General features: G+C 40.2%; 1 protein-coding gene across 1 annotated transcript in view; it reads left to right on the plus strand.

Moving 5' to 3' along the window:
- The first annotated feature begins 381 nt into the window (after positions 1-381).
- LOC140941856 (uncharacterized) overlaps positions 382-13,744 on the plus strand; it is a 36,019-nt gene continuing 22,656 nt past the window's right edge. The window contains exons 1-15 of the mRNA XM_073390862.1: positions 382-393; positions 1,269-1,336; positions 2,194-2,433; positions 3,032-3,173; positions 3,495-3,841; positions 4,265-4,406; positions 4,639-4,779; positions 5,085-5,275; positions 6,363-6,504; positions 6,607-6,959; positions 11,995-12,136; positions 12,278-12,418; positions 12,808-12,998; positions 13,112-13,253; positions 13,360-13,712. Of these exons, the coding sequence (XP_073246963.1) occupies positions 1,283-1,336; positions 2,194-2,433; positions 3,032-3,173; positions 3,495-3,841; positions 4,265-4,406; positions 4,639-4,779; positions 5,085-5,275; positions 6,363-6,504; positions 6,607-6,959; positions 11,995-12,136; positions 12,278-12,418; positions 12,808-12,998; positions 13,112-13,253; positions 13,360-13,712 (2,721 nt within the window). The 5' untranslated portion in view covers positions 382-393; positions 1,269-1,282. The remainder of the gene's footprint in view (positions 394-1,268; positions 1,337-2,193; positions 2,434-3,031; positions 3,174-3,494; positions 3,842-4,264; positions 4,407-4,638; positions 4,780-5,084; positions 5,276-6,362; positions 6,505-6,606; positions 6,960-11,994; positions 12,137-12,277; positions 12,419-12,807; positions 12,999-13,111; positions 13,254-13,359; positions 13,713-13,744) is intronic.

Here is a 13,744-nt window from a genome sequence, read left to right on the forward strand (position 1 = left end):
CCTTCGAGATGGAGGCAAAATATTTGATCATTATATTAAGAGCAAGGCAAGAAGAAAGTCAGTAACTTGATATTTCAGTATGGCGTTTGTTAATCTTTAATGACGTCACATGCAGATCCAAGTGGTAGCGCGCCGATTAAAATGAACTTGACTTGGGCGCCACGATTAAAACGATATTTTAATCGATAATCGATAATCAATTATTATTTCTTCTTGCTGTAACGAATTCAAGTCAAAAAATTCTTTAAATAAAGTAGTCCCCTCTGGAAGACGAGTAGATCCTTGCAACTAAATTTCTATTAAACTGACGACAATTCAGTTTCCTTTCCGACTGGACTTTCAGTATAACTAATTAACATCATCTTTCCTATTTTTCAGGTTTTGTGGCCGGAGGTAAGGGTTACTCATAACAGTTCAAACGTATACATACATTACATAAATGCATTTAAAGCATCAAAACCAATGCATCTGATCATGAAAGGTCAGCTACAGGAGCCCATCATAGTAATCCGCTGTGTGCAACTCCCCTACTTAGCTTAGCTACACAACGGCGTTTTCACAGATCAGCTTATTCTTAGCATTATTTTGGAGTACTTTTCCGGGAAAATGGAAGCACCTCTTCATGTGCCCATCCTTTGTTTGATATAGTTACACAAAGGAAAAAGAAAAGAAAAGAAATTGCCATCAAAAGATCATTGATACTAATTTCTGGACTCCACTTACTGATGACTAATTTATAAAACTTATTTGATAAACGCGAAACTCGCGGGAAAATCGCCATCTAAAATAAACTGGTCTGCGAAACGCCTTTATGCATGGGCACATAAGAGTTCCCGGTTAAAATGGATAGGCCGTCTGGCCACCACATGTACTAGTGAGTCAGTGTCGATGACGTGTTTCAATGTTTTTCTCACATGTATCTGTGGGCCTTAAATAGCGTAACTTTCAAGAGTATGAATTCAATATTTCGCAACGTGATTGAGGGAATAATATTCCCTTTTTTAAATCGTTCATAAAGACCCGCCGCAACGGTCAATCGAAATATAGAACGATATTTAAACAACTTCAGACTCAGTGTGATGGCAAAACAATGCTACACATTCAAACACCCACAAAAGGAGTGACTGCTTTAGACCACCGCTTTTACTTACTTAAATTTCAGCGGAATGGTTGAACACGTCCGAAGTGCTTCTTTCATAATTGTCTCTACTGCTTGCTAACATCCGTGTTTATACTGATTTTAATATGTTCTGCACTCTGAACTTTAGATTGTGACGATCCGATGGGAATGGGTAATGGACAAATTCCAAACTCTGCATTGAAGGCTGCTTCTGTGGTATGACTGATACAGTTGCAGAAATATATTTTCAAACGTGTGTGGTAATGAAGTGATTTAGAACTGATGTTTCTTACTGAATTTGATTCGGCTGTTTTAGTACTGTTTATACTGTACGTGCATTTTAGCGCAAAGAATGAATGAGCCCCTGTGATTTCCAGTTGCAAAAAGGCTTTAGGCAGTTAGCCGCGACGGGTCAGCTAGGTTTCTGTTTTGTTTTCATCGAAAAGAAAAGATTGACGTTTTCGGCAGAAAACTGACTGAAATACGTACGTGGCACTAAGAAGAGCGACTTCAAACTGTACAGTGCTTGGTAGAAAAGCTCAGTGGTTGGCTTTTATGACATCCCATAACAACATCATAAAAAAATCGTGACTGTTATTACATTGCTTTTTTGTGAATTGTCCCCGAGGCATTTAGCTATAAAGCTAGGAGAGGGGGAATGAGACAAAACTCCATAACAAGCTCAGAAGAAACGACAAAAATTTTCAAGTACACAGTTACAGTAACCGGCATAGAAACCTACAAGAAACAGCTTTTGCCAAAATTTGTCTGAGTAATAAATGACGCAGCTAATGGAATGGAAAGAACAGATTTTAGCTCAATTATAGTTGAGAAAATGGTAATTAAAAAAAAGCCGAGTTAAAAGCTTGCAATCCACTCCCCCTGTACGTCTAAATTAGGTTAATACGTTTCCCTTGGTGGCGAACAGTTCAGTCATAGTTATATAAATTATGTTGTTGGGGAATGGTAATGTATGACAATGAGTTTAAAACAAAGAAAAATAAGTTTAAACCCAAGGGTAAAATTGAGCCACAACATGTATATTAAAGACAATTCTTCTTTCACGTTTATAGTATAGCTCTAGCTATGCACCAGGTTACGGCAGACTGAACCATCACAGCACTTATATCGCCAAGAGAAAGGACAAGGGACAGTGGATACAGGTGGATTTTGGAAAAGTGGCTAAAGTGACTAAGATCGGCACTCAAGGTCAATATAATGTGGGACAGTGGATCACCAAATATATTGTCTCTTACAGCATCGATGGTGGATTCTTTGAGTATCAGTTGCACAAGCCATACCACGTACCTCGAGTAAGTATCACAAATGAAGTAGTTTATCTATACAAAGTTTATCTGGGCCGCTGTTTTAAAAGGACAGTTCTGTCCAAGCCTGTAAGTGTAAACTATATTTTAGAGAGGCGAGTTCACAATAATTTTTGAAACGTCTCCAGTGGTATCGAACCCAACTGGGCATCCATCTTGTCTATAGCCTCGCGTCAAACCGTTTAGCTATCAGTTAAGGAAGGAGGTCTGTTATATGCCTAGCTGATAAATGCTATACGTTCTAGACTAAGAAATCTGAATTTTATTAACCATTACCAATCGTTACTTTTCAATAAACACAAATTAGCCTATTAATATAGGTATAGATATAGATACATAATATATAGTGGAATTCGACCCGGTACAAGATTTAAAAAATCTTGCGATTAACCTACTTCATATGTATTATTATCTTTTGAAAATTGTTATTGTTATTATTTTCATTACAATAATTATCACTATCATTATTATTATCATTATTATTACCATTTCTGAAAGCCGTACGTCGGGAACGTGAACACTCGATTGAATCGATTTAAATGACTATTTTTAGACAACGTTCATTGAGTTGCTTTATTCATTTTAGGAATATTACGCCAACAAAGACTACGCTACAGTCGTAATTAATACCCTAGACGAACCAATCCTAGCCCGTTATATCCGCATTCATCCGATCGAGTGGCATGGACACATTTCTTTCCGATTTGAGTTATATGGTTGTTATTCAGGTGAGACGAATGGAAAGTTAAGTTAAACCATGTCAACATTAACTACTCTTGATTTTTTTAATGATCTTAGGGATGGCCACTCCAGCTTTGCGTCAATTTGCAGTAATATTTACATGATTTAATCAAATTTCAAAATAAGCCGCAATTGTTTATCTCGTCTTTAAAAACATTTAGCACCTTATTCAGAACACCTCGCAAGTACGTACTTTTGGATAAAGGTAGCATGGACTATTCCAACCCTTGTTCGCCCCCCTGCCGACTTCTAAATGCTATTAAAAGCAAGATCCCTTAATTACAATGGTCCATATTGCGTTCTTGCAGGATTTTCTGCGCCGAAGCCACAATCTTGCATGGCCGGACTTGGATTAGAAAATGGAAACATCCCCGATTCAGCAATAATAGCTTCCAGCTTTTATAACTCGTATTACAGACCTGATCAAGGGCGTTTGCAAGCTCAGTATGAAAGTGGCGGCTACGGAAGCTGGTTAGCAAGGACATCGAACAATCAACAATGGTTCCAAGTGGATTTTGGAAACTGGACGAAGGTGACGAGAGTCGCTATACAGGGACGGCTGAACGCGGCTCAGTGGGTTACAAAGTTTAAACTGGCGTATGGATACGACGGGGTATTTTTCAAAGACTACAAGGAAGACGGCGATACTGCTAAGGTAAAAGATACAACTTTGAAAACCAGAAATGAGGCTACACTAAGCAAAGAAGAATAGTACTTACACCTTACTTGCTGAGACTATTACAAAATGATGCAGGCGAAGATCTTCTGGGGTATCAAGAGCGGTGTTTTTCACACAATGAGCCTTGTTTCCTTTTTCCTTAAATTGTAAACGATAAAAATCATCATAACAAAGGAATCTTTTCGGTCCCCTGGAATCCTTCCCTGTTCCTCTATACGAAACCTATGCGCTGTAAAATGTCTCCGCGATTTCTTAATTGTGGGTCATGAAACAGTGCCTGCCTGATTCCAGAACTTTTTAAAGAAGGATCACTCAATGCATGTGTATGAATGCTCAACAATTTTAATCGTCTTGTCAAGGTATCTAAATCCAAAACTGAATTTTCATTTTGTGTCTCAGGAATTTGATGGTAACACAGATCAATTCATGGTTGTTAGCCACTTGTTGAAGAAGGCAATCATCACCCGTTTTATTCGAATTGTTCCACTCACTTGGTATGGAGCCGTTACGCTAAGAGCCGACTTCTATGGATGCAAGTCAGGTGATCGTTTGCTTTAATTTAACTAAACTGATTTATTCAACTCAGACTTCTACCATATAACAGTTATAAGACTGTTCATTAACACATTAACCTTTTAATGTGTAGGAAATCTGAAAGAAAAAGAGAGACTGCTCGCAGTCTACAGCTGTAATTATATTCACGTAAAACGACAAATTTCTCAAATAAAATATCTAGGTAGTGAAATGTTGCTCTTGTTGTACTGTGCTAACAGGGTTTGAAGTTCCGGACATAGTGTGCGCATCTGCTCTGGGAATGGACTCAGGCAAGATACCGGACTCGGCATTTGTGGCATCATCCCGGAGAGATCAGTACTGGGGACCGGAGAGGGGAAGGTTAAACGAGAAAAAGGAAGGTATGTTTTGTATGGTTTGTTTTGTTTGAACAGGGGGTGATCTCGTGGTGAAACTATAGTCTATATCTTAGCTTATCAGCGTCTTATTTCCGTCCATTAAATACGTATCAATTAGCCTTGCTAATGCGCATTTTTGTTTAAAAAAAATCCTCTGCTTGAATTGATAAGTCGATCATCCAAACTATACCATCGAAAACGCATATATGGAGACACGATTTCGATCTCAGGCTGCTCTGAGACGACGGTGCCCTACTCGCAAATAGTGTAAACTATTTTGTGTATCTCGGCTAATACACCTTTTCTAGGCAGTTTCAATGGTGGATGGGCTTCCCAATATGGAGACGCTTATCAGTTCCTGCAGATTGACTTGGGTAATGTTACCAAGGTAACAAGGATCGCCACGCAAGGAAGGTATGACGCAGGCTGGTGGACTAAGACATACACTCTTTCATACAGTAATGATGGAGCAGCTTTCACAGCGTACAAGAATTGCAAGGTATAAAGACATTTCTCGTCATTTTAGGACACTTCGTTTCTTTTTCAACTAGTTATCATTTATTATCGAGCCGTTGCAACAACGACGAAACTAGTCAAAGGTAGTTAATCGAACTTAAGAATTACATCGTCTTTAAAATGAAGGGTTTGGAAAATTGATATTCTACTTAACAACAGTATAAGTTAATGTGGAGGCCGTAAAGAAACGTTACGTAGTGGATATTTTGGATGACATGTCTAGAAAATGACATAATAAATGACAAAAACTAAAAACAATAAAAACTCAACAAACAAACAAACAAAGAATAACATTTCAATCCTCTATACAGCGGCTGCTGTCCCTCGGTGGTCTCGTGGAGTTAATGCAGCTTGAATATGACCGTCTATGGCCACTGTTATCAACGTTGTACATAAGACGGATTAAAACAATAGAGAAACACCATGGATATAACACTGCTATTCTTAACCTAACAGAACGATGGAAACAAGAGCTTGACTTGACAATCATAAAATCATCAGAAGTAGTTTCAATAGCTTTAACAAAAGCCTTTATCTACTCTGCCGCATGATCTGATAGTACTGGAATTAACGGAATACCAGGTTGACGACGAAATCATTGACCTATCTTTCTAATCGAAGGCAACGGGTAAAACTTGGAAAAATTCATTCGACATGGCAGGATATAACAACTGGAAATTCCTCATGGATCCATACATGGGCCTGTTTTATTCAACATATTCATGAACGACCTCGTTTACTTGATAAAAGGTAGCAATCTATCGACTTATGCAGATGACACACGGACATTCGTTGCCGATAAGGATCCTTTCATAGTCCAAGAAATCATAAACTTTGACTTATCATACGTACATAAATGGTTTTTTCAAAAATGGCATTAAAAAAACACTCTAAATACCAGTCTATGGTGATGGGCTATAGGAAAGTTAATGCGGAATTTCGCTGTGAAAATAACACCGTAAGTCGCCGTTTCAAGTCAGCCGTTTGACGTAACAGGCGTGATGTTTAACCTCTATAATATTATTCCAATACCTTATTTTAAGATAATAATTTGCCTTCATATTGTCAAGGTCTTCCAAGGCAATACAGACTACACAACTGCAGTAGGTCATATTCTTGATCATCCAATTATCGCTCGCTTCATCAAAATCAACGTGAAAACATACCAAGGATATCCATCATTGAGGGTGGAGCTTTATGGATGCTCTGATGGTATGTGCAATTTTTTTGGTCTGAGATGGACGCTGGTTTACCTGTTATCTGTTTCAATTTTATTTGATAGGTCTAACTATGTCTGTGTTTAAAATTTTATAGGCTTTTCCACCCCTAATCCACCACAGTGTATGGAAGCTCTTGGAATGCAGTCCGGTGACATACCTGATTCAGCAATCATTGCCTCAAGCTCTGCTAATGCTTTCAGTCATGCTCCTTCAGTTGGCAGACTTCACTTTTTATCTGCTGGTAGTGGTAGATATGGGAGCTGGGCAGCAGGGACCAACAATGCGCAGCAGTGGTTTCAAGTGGATTTTGGAAGCTGGACAAAAGTCACAGGAGTAGCGACACAGGGACGGCAAGATTCTAATCAATGGGTGAAAACCTTTAGTATGTCATACAGCTATGATGGCGTTTTTTACAAGATTGTGAACAACGAGCGTGGTTTGAAAAAGGTAAGAGGTATGAAGAAAATCTTGTCACCCCCCTGCGCTCCCTCCGTGTCCGATCATCCTTTACAAACAATTGGCATAAAACGCAGATGTAAATCTCGCGTTCACTTTTAACGTCTTTCTTTCATCTAATCAATTTGCAGCTTGAGCGAAGGGATTTCTCTTCAGCAGTTTTATCAAATGCAAAATTAAAGTAGATTTTTGCATACTTTATTAAATTTTCTATAGCAAAACATCGCCAAAAAAGAGAACACTTCTAGTCACAACTGTACAATTTGATAGTTTGAAATTAACTGAGTATAGTATACAGATTAAGCCAGGGCTAAAGGTGAAGCCCCCGTTTCTGAATTTAGAATTTATTTCAAACCTAATAGAATTGTTACAATCGTAAAGAAACCTACTTAGAGTTAATTCAAATTATAGCCGTTCCTTTAGCTCATATAATCAATTTATCTATCTCTCATGGCATTGTTCCCGACCATATGAAAATTGCTCGCGTGATACCACTCTTTAAAGCCGGTGATCGATCACTCTTTACGAACTATAGACCGATCTCGATTCTCCCTAGCTTTTCTAAGTTTCTTGAAAAGGTTGTTTATAACCGTCTTTATAATTATTTAAGTAAACTAGAAATTCTATGTGATAATCAATTTGGCTTCAGGAAAAATCATTCAACTTCGTTAGCATTGATTGACCTATATGAAAAAATCTCCCTTGCTCTTGATCGCAATGAAGATGCCGTTGGCGTTTTCCTTGATCTTTCTAAGGCCTTTGATACCGTCGATCATAACATTCTGCTTGACAAACTCGAACACTATGGTATACGTGGCGTGGCTCTGGACTGGGTTAGAAGCTACCTCTCCAACAGGTTGCAATTCGTTCAATTTAACGGTCAATGCTCCTCTCCTCAAACTATCTGCTCTGGTGTCCCCCAGGGATCTATTTTGGGCCCCTTGTTTTTCTTGCTCTATATTAATGATTTAAATAATGTATCGACGCTCGTCGAGCTGATTTTATTCGCTGATGATACTAATTTATTTATGTCCCATAAAGATCCTGTCTACCTGGCAGCCTCACTCAATTCCGAACTTAATAAATTATCCACTTTGTTTAAGGCAAACAAACTCTCCTTAAACCTAAAGAAAACAAACTTTATGTTATTTAAGCCTAGACAGAAAAGGTATCATTTTCCAATGCAAGTATGCATAAACGAACAGAGAATCGAACAGGTTAAGGAAACGGTCTTCCTCGGTGTAGTCCTTGATGAACATCTGTCTTGGAAACCGCACATTTCTCAAGTAGCTCGTAAAATCTCGAAATGAATAGGTGTCATTAATAGAGCAAGATTTTTTCTACCTAAACCGTGTCTAAAAACTCTTTATTATTGTTTAGTTTATCCTTATCTTCATTATTGTATTATTGTCTGGGGATCTACGTACAAAACCAATCTTCGCCGTCTTGTCTCTTTGCAAAAGCGAGTTATCAGAATTATTTCTAAATCAACTTTCGATTCTCATTCAGACCCTATTTTCAAAGAATTAGAGCTACTAAAACTTTCCGATATTAGACAGCTAGAATTAGGTAAACTTTCTCTTAACCATTCTCTTTTGCCTTCAAAGTTCAACAATTATTTTTCTTTAAACAAACAAGTCCATAGCTATGCCACTAGACACGCGAACGATTTTCACCTTCCTTCTTGTAGAACAAACCTTCGTAAATTTTCTGTCAGTTTCCAAGGACCTACTTATTATAACACTATAGAAAATGATATTAAAGAATCTAATTCTCTCCACTTATTCAAAACGAAATTGAAAAAAAAATTATATATGAATTATTAGTTATAAATCTTGTAGTAAATAGTTATATTTCTTCCATGTCTGATATTATTTTTATACTTATTGTTACTTGTACCAAACCTTATATTTTGTCAACTCAGTCTATGTAATTAGTTAATTTATACTTACCTTCATTGTATTTTGCTTTCGATCCTGGCCTTACCGTTACTGTTAACTTTATTTTTACTCTGAGGGAGCCCAATGTCTATAAGCCTCATGGTTTCTTTTTGGGCTTCCTCGCCACTTTCATTTGCTTTTGTGTAACTGTCTTGTTTTTTTCGTTATTTGTATTTTGTGGTAAATCAAATAAAGTTATAAGTTTATAAGTAAGCCCGCGATCAGTTGAACACTAGTTACGTGTCCGCGGATTACTTCAAAAAACACGCAACCTCGATGGGTCGATCCCTAAGCCGAGTTACGGTCATGTGATACTGGTCAGCAGATACCCTATTTTGACAACTGTCAATTGACGACAACATGCAAGTGCAATATCAGGTCGCAGGCTCCCATCTAACCAGAAGGTGTGACATTTCACGAAGGTTACCCTAAGTAATTGCTCGACTACAAGAGAGAACCTTCTGATGAGACGGTCACTGCACTCAGGAAAGCGAGGAAAAATTTATGCCCAACGCATCGCTCGCCGCCTCAGCAATGATTACTGGCTGAATATCTCTCAGAGTATCGAACTATCTGCTGACTGTGGGAACCTCTGCGCCATGTACGATGGAAAAAAGATAACTTTCAACCCAAGCGCCACCCAAACTGCACCTTTGAAGTAAGCTGCCGGCGACATCATCACAGACCAGAGTAAACTGATGAAGAAGTGGACTGAACACAATACTACCAAGAGCTCTACTCTAAAGAGAACATCGTCACTGACACAGTAGTTGAGAGTACCAGCCTCCTGCCTGTTATGAATAAGCTTGACCTTCCACCCTCAGTAGACTTATTACGTGTAATGCAATCAACTCTGTAGCCTGAGGGAAAGCATCAGGCAACAATGGCTTCCCGTCAGAGGTCATCGAGGCTGGTATGAATTCCGCTCTCCTTTGCCATCTACACGAGTTCTTGCTTCAGTGCTGGGAGGAAGGAACAATGCCCCAGGACATGCGTGACTCTAACTCTCGTCACGCTGTACAAGACGAAAAGACAAGGGAGACCGCAGCGACTGTAACACATACCGTGGAATATCTCTCCTCAGTATCACTGGGAAGGCCTTTGCCTGTGTAGTGTTTAATAGGTTACAGACGCTAGCAAAAAGGGTGTACCCTGAGACTCAGTGCGGGTTCAATGCAGGGAGGTCAACAATTGACATGATCTTTTCCCTGAGGCAGCTGCAGGAAAAGTGTCGGGAGCAAAGGAAACCCCTGTATATTGCCTTTGTGGACCTGAGTAAGGCCTTCGAACCTAATCAGCTGGAAGGGGTTATTCACTCTCTTGCAGAGGATCGGATGCCCTCCCAAGCTCCTAAGGATGATAATGTCTTTCCATGATGACATGCAAGAAACCGTCCAGTACGATGGCTCAACCTCAGACCCCTTCCCAATCAAGAGCAGAGTGAAACAGGGCCGTGTACTTGCACCCACATTCTTGGACATCTTTTTTTCTGTATTGCTGTCTTACGCCTTCAGCCGGTCAGAAGATGGTGTGTACCAGAAACGATGGAAACCTCTTCAATCTTGCACGTCTCTGAGCAAATACTAAGGTTCGGAAAGTACTGATAAGGGAGATGCTGTTTGCAGACGACGCTGCTTTAACCGCACACACTGAGGATACTTTACAGCGACTCATTATCACCTTTGCACGCGCTTGTAGCGAGTTTGGTCTCACCATCAGTCACAAAAAGACCAACATCCTTGGCCAAGACGTCAGCAGCATCCTAAGCATCTCCATCGGTGACTACACTCTCGAGGTGGTGGAGGACTTCACTTACCTAGGCTCCACCATTTCCAACAACCTCTCCCCAAACACTGAACTGAACAAAGGAATTGCAAAGCAGAGAAGCACCATCAGCACCAAGATGAAGGTGCACTGCGGCCTGCGTGCCCAGCACCCTGCTGCATGGTAGCGAGACCCGGACCCTCTACTCCAGCCAAGAGCGCAGACTCAACACCTTCCACCTGGGTTGCCTCAGAGGGATTTTGGGAATCACCTGGCAAGACCGAATCCCAAACAAGGATGTCCTGGCACAGGCGGGAGTGCCTAACATGTTCGCCTTGCTCATTCAGAGACGGCTGCGCTGGCTTGGCCATGTAAGCCGCATGGATGGGTCTTACCACTGGAACTAGGCCAGCAGGAAGGCCTAATCTTCGCTTTAAAGATGTTTGTAAACGAGACCTGAAGGCAGGCAGTATAAAACCCTGCAGATTGGGAAGCTGTAGAGACCGAGGTCACCGAAGGCTTGCTGTTAAGGCAGGTACTGCGGCGAGTGAAGAGAGGAGAGAGGAGCAGTGGGATGAGAGGAGAGATCGCAGGCGGCTAAGGGCAGCATCAATACCCACAGAGCCAAACATGGAGGGCCTGCTGTTCCAGAATCGGACTGTAGAGCCACAGCAGGCGCTGCAACTCAACCAATGACTAAACCTTGGCGCTGATTTCATTATCTCGCGCGACAGAAGGATGCCAACAGCCCTGTGGTGGGGACGGACGGGCAGACGGACGGACGGTCAATTGCCCAATTTTCTTCGCTATGGGCCTCTGCTCGCACGCTACTCGCGCGTGCTTGGAGCTCCACTATAAAAACTTCACGTTAACCCTAGGATCTACACGCAAAGTCATATCCCCACTGTGGTAAAAATGGGGGGTCGATGGCTCCCCCCCCCATTGGGTTTTTGATATGTTGCAGTATTTCGAAACGGTTTTGCCTTCAGTAGAAAGCCTTTGATCTTGTCTACAAGAAGAGGTATATTTTATGGGTGGTGGCGCTGCTGGAGGTCTGTGACGTCACCAAACATGGTCGCCATATTGGATTTTATCAAGAATTAGAAATCAGATAAAAACAGTGAGAATTAATAATTTTTTCCGCTTATGACGTAAAACAACACATAAATAATTAGTTTGTACGTCCGAGAGTTAAGACTGTTCTTTCCGTCATTTAACTAAAAAGTAAGGCGGCGCCTCGATTTTTCCGGTGGAATTTACCTTAAAATTTTTTTTATTGTTTGGAAAAATTCCAATTTAGTGCCTTCTGAACCTTTCATCAGGTATTTACAGCAAACTCTGACCGATACACAGTCGTGAAAAACGTGCTAGATAAACCAGTTATAACGCGTTACTTACGGATTCATCCCGAGTCTTGGTATAAACATATATCTATGAGGACGGAATTCTATGGATGCAAGAAAGGTAATTACTAATCAGGAATATTGGCTGTTAAATGAAATTACCTAGCTTAAGCTTAGCGCTTATTATATACCTATTATATTTGTTAAAAGAAAAACAGCGGATATAAAATAACGATTATTAATTTCTTGTTTTTCCTTGAAGGATTTAGACCCCCTATAATAGTATGTGCATCTGCTTTGGGAATGGAAAACGGGAAGATACCAGACACGGCCATTGTAGCATCGTCCAGATACAACCAATACTGGGGACCGGAGCGTGGCAGGCTAAACGAGAAAAAGGATGGTAATCACTTTTAAGCGTTTAATCACCCAATTAAATGTGCTTTAAATTCAACTGTAAAAGGTTTTTGATACCTGCTATTTGTCCTAAAGCATTTGAAGTGCCTAGAAACAACTCGCCCTTCCATTACACAGATTACAACCAGCAAAATGTTGCTCTCAACTCATTCTCAAAAGTTTTATATTCCCTATTTGAAACGTCGAGGGTTATCAAAACACGCATGAACTGCTTCAGGATTTTTGTGTCACTGATCTTGATTTGTCATCATTAAAAACAGCAAGAAAAACAACCTTTTCTTGAGCTACGCATGTCTTTTAAGAAATATATTCATCAAATATTGGTCGTAAAATCTTGTTCATCTCGACTGAAAATTGCAAATAAACGTTTTTCAGGAAGTTTTAATGGTGGATGGGCTTCCCAATATGGAGACGCTTATCAGTTCCTGCAGATTGACTTGGGTAATGTTACCAAGGTAACAAGGATCGCCACGCAAGGAAGGTATGACGCAGGCTGGTGGACAACGACATACACTCTTTCATACAGTAATGATGGAGCAGCGTTCACAGCGTACAAGAATGGCGAGGTAACCCTGGAATACAGTGACTCCCGACTTTACAATATTTACGATTTTTAATAAAGGACGAAAAAAGTTATTTAATTCTATATAATTTAATCTGTTATGTTGACGTTTCGAAGGTCTTCCAAGGCAATACAGATTATAGAACTGCAGTGGGTCACATTCTAGAACCCGCCATTATAGCCCGATTTATCAAAATCAACGTGAAAACATACCGAGGACATCCGACATTGAGAGTGGAGCTATTTGGATGCTCTGATGGTATGTGGAGTTTTCGTTTTGTATGAAATGACCATACAAGGTCACTTACCTGTATTTTGTTTGAATTTGACTTGATTACTATGTTTGGCTGCTTGAAATTTCATAGGATTTGCTACCCCTAAACCACCTCAGTGTATGGAAGCCCTTGGAATGCAATCCGGTGACATACCTGATTCAGCCATCACTGCCTCAAGCTCTGCTAATGCTTTCAGTCATGCTCCTTCAGTTGGCAGACTTCACTTTTTATCTGCTGGTAGTGGTAGATATGGGAGCTGGGCAGCAGGGGCCAACAATGCGCAGCAATGGTTTCAAGTGGATTTTGGAAGCTGGACAAAAGTCACAGCCATAAGGACACAAGGACGGCAAGATTCTAGTCAATGGGTCAAAACCTTCAGTATCTCGTACAGCTATGATAGCGTATTTCATAAGACTGTATACAATGAACATGGTTCAAAAAAGGTAAGGAATTGGTACAGGAAAAGCATGGGTAA

This window comes from Porites lutea, chromosome 6 (genome assembly GCF_958299795.1).
Source record: "Porites lutea chromosome 6, jaPorLute2.1, whole genome shotgun sequence".
NCBI lineage: Eukaryota > Metazoa > Cnidaria > Anthozoa > Scleractinia > Poritidae > Porites > Porites lutea.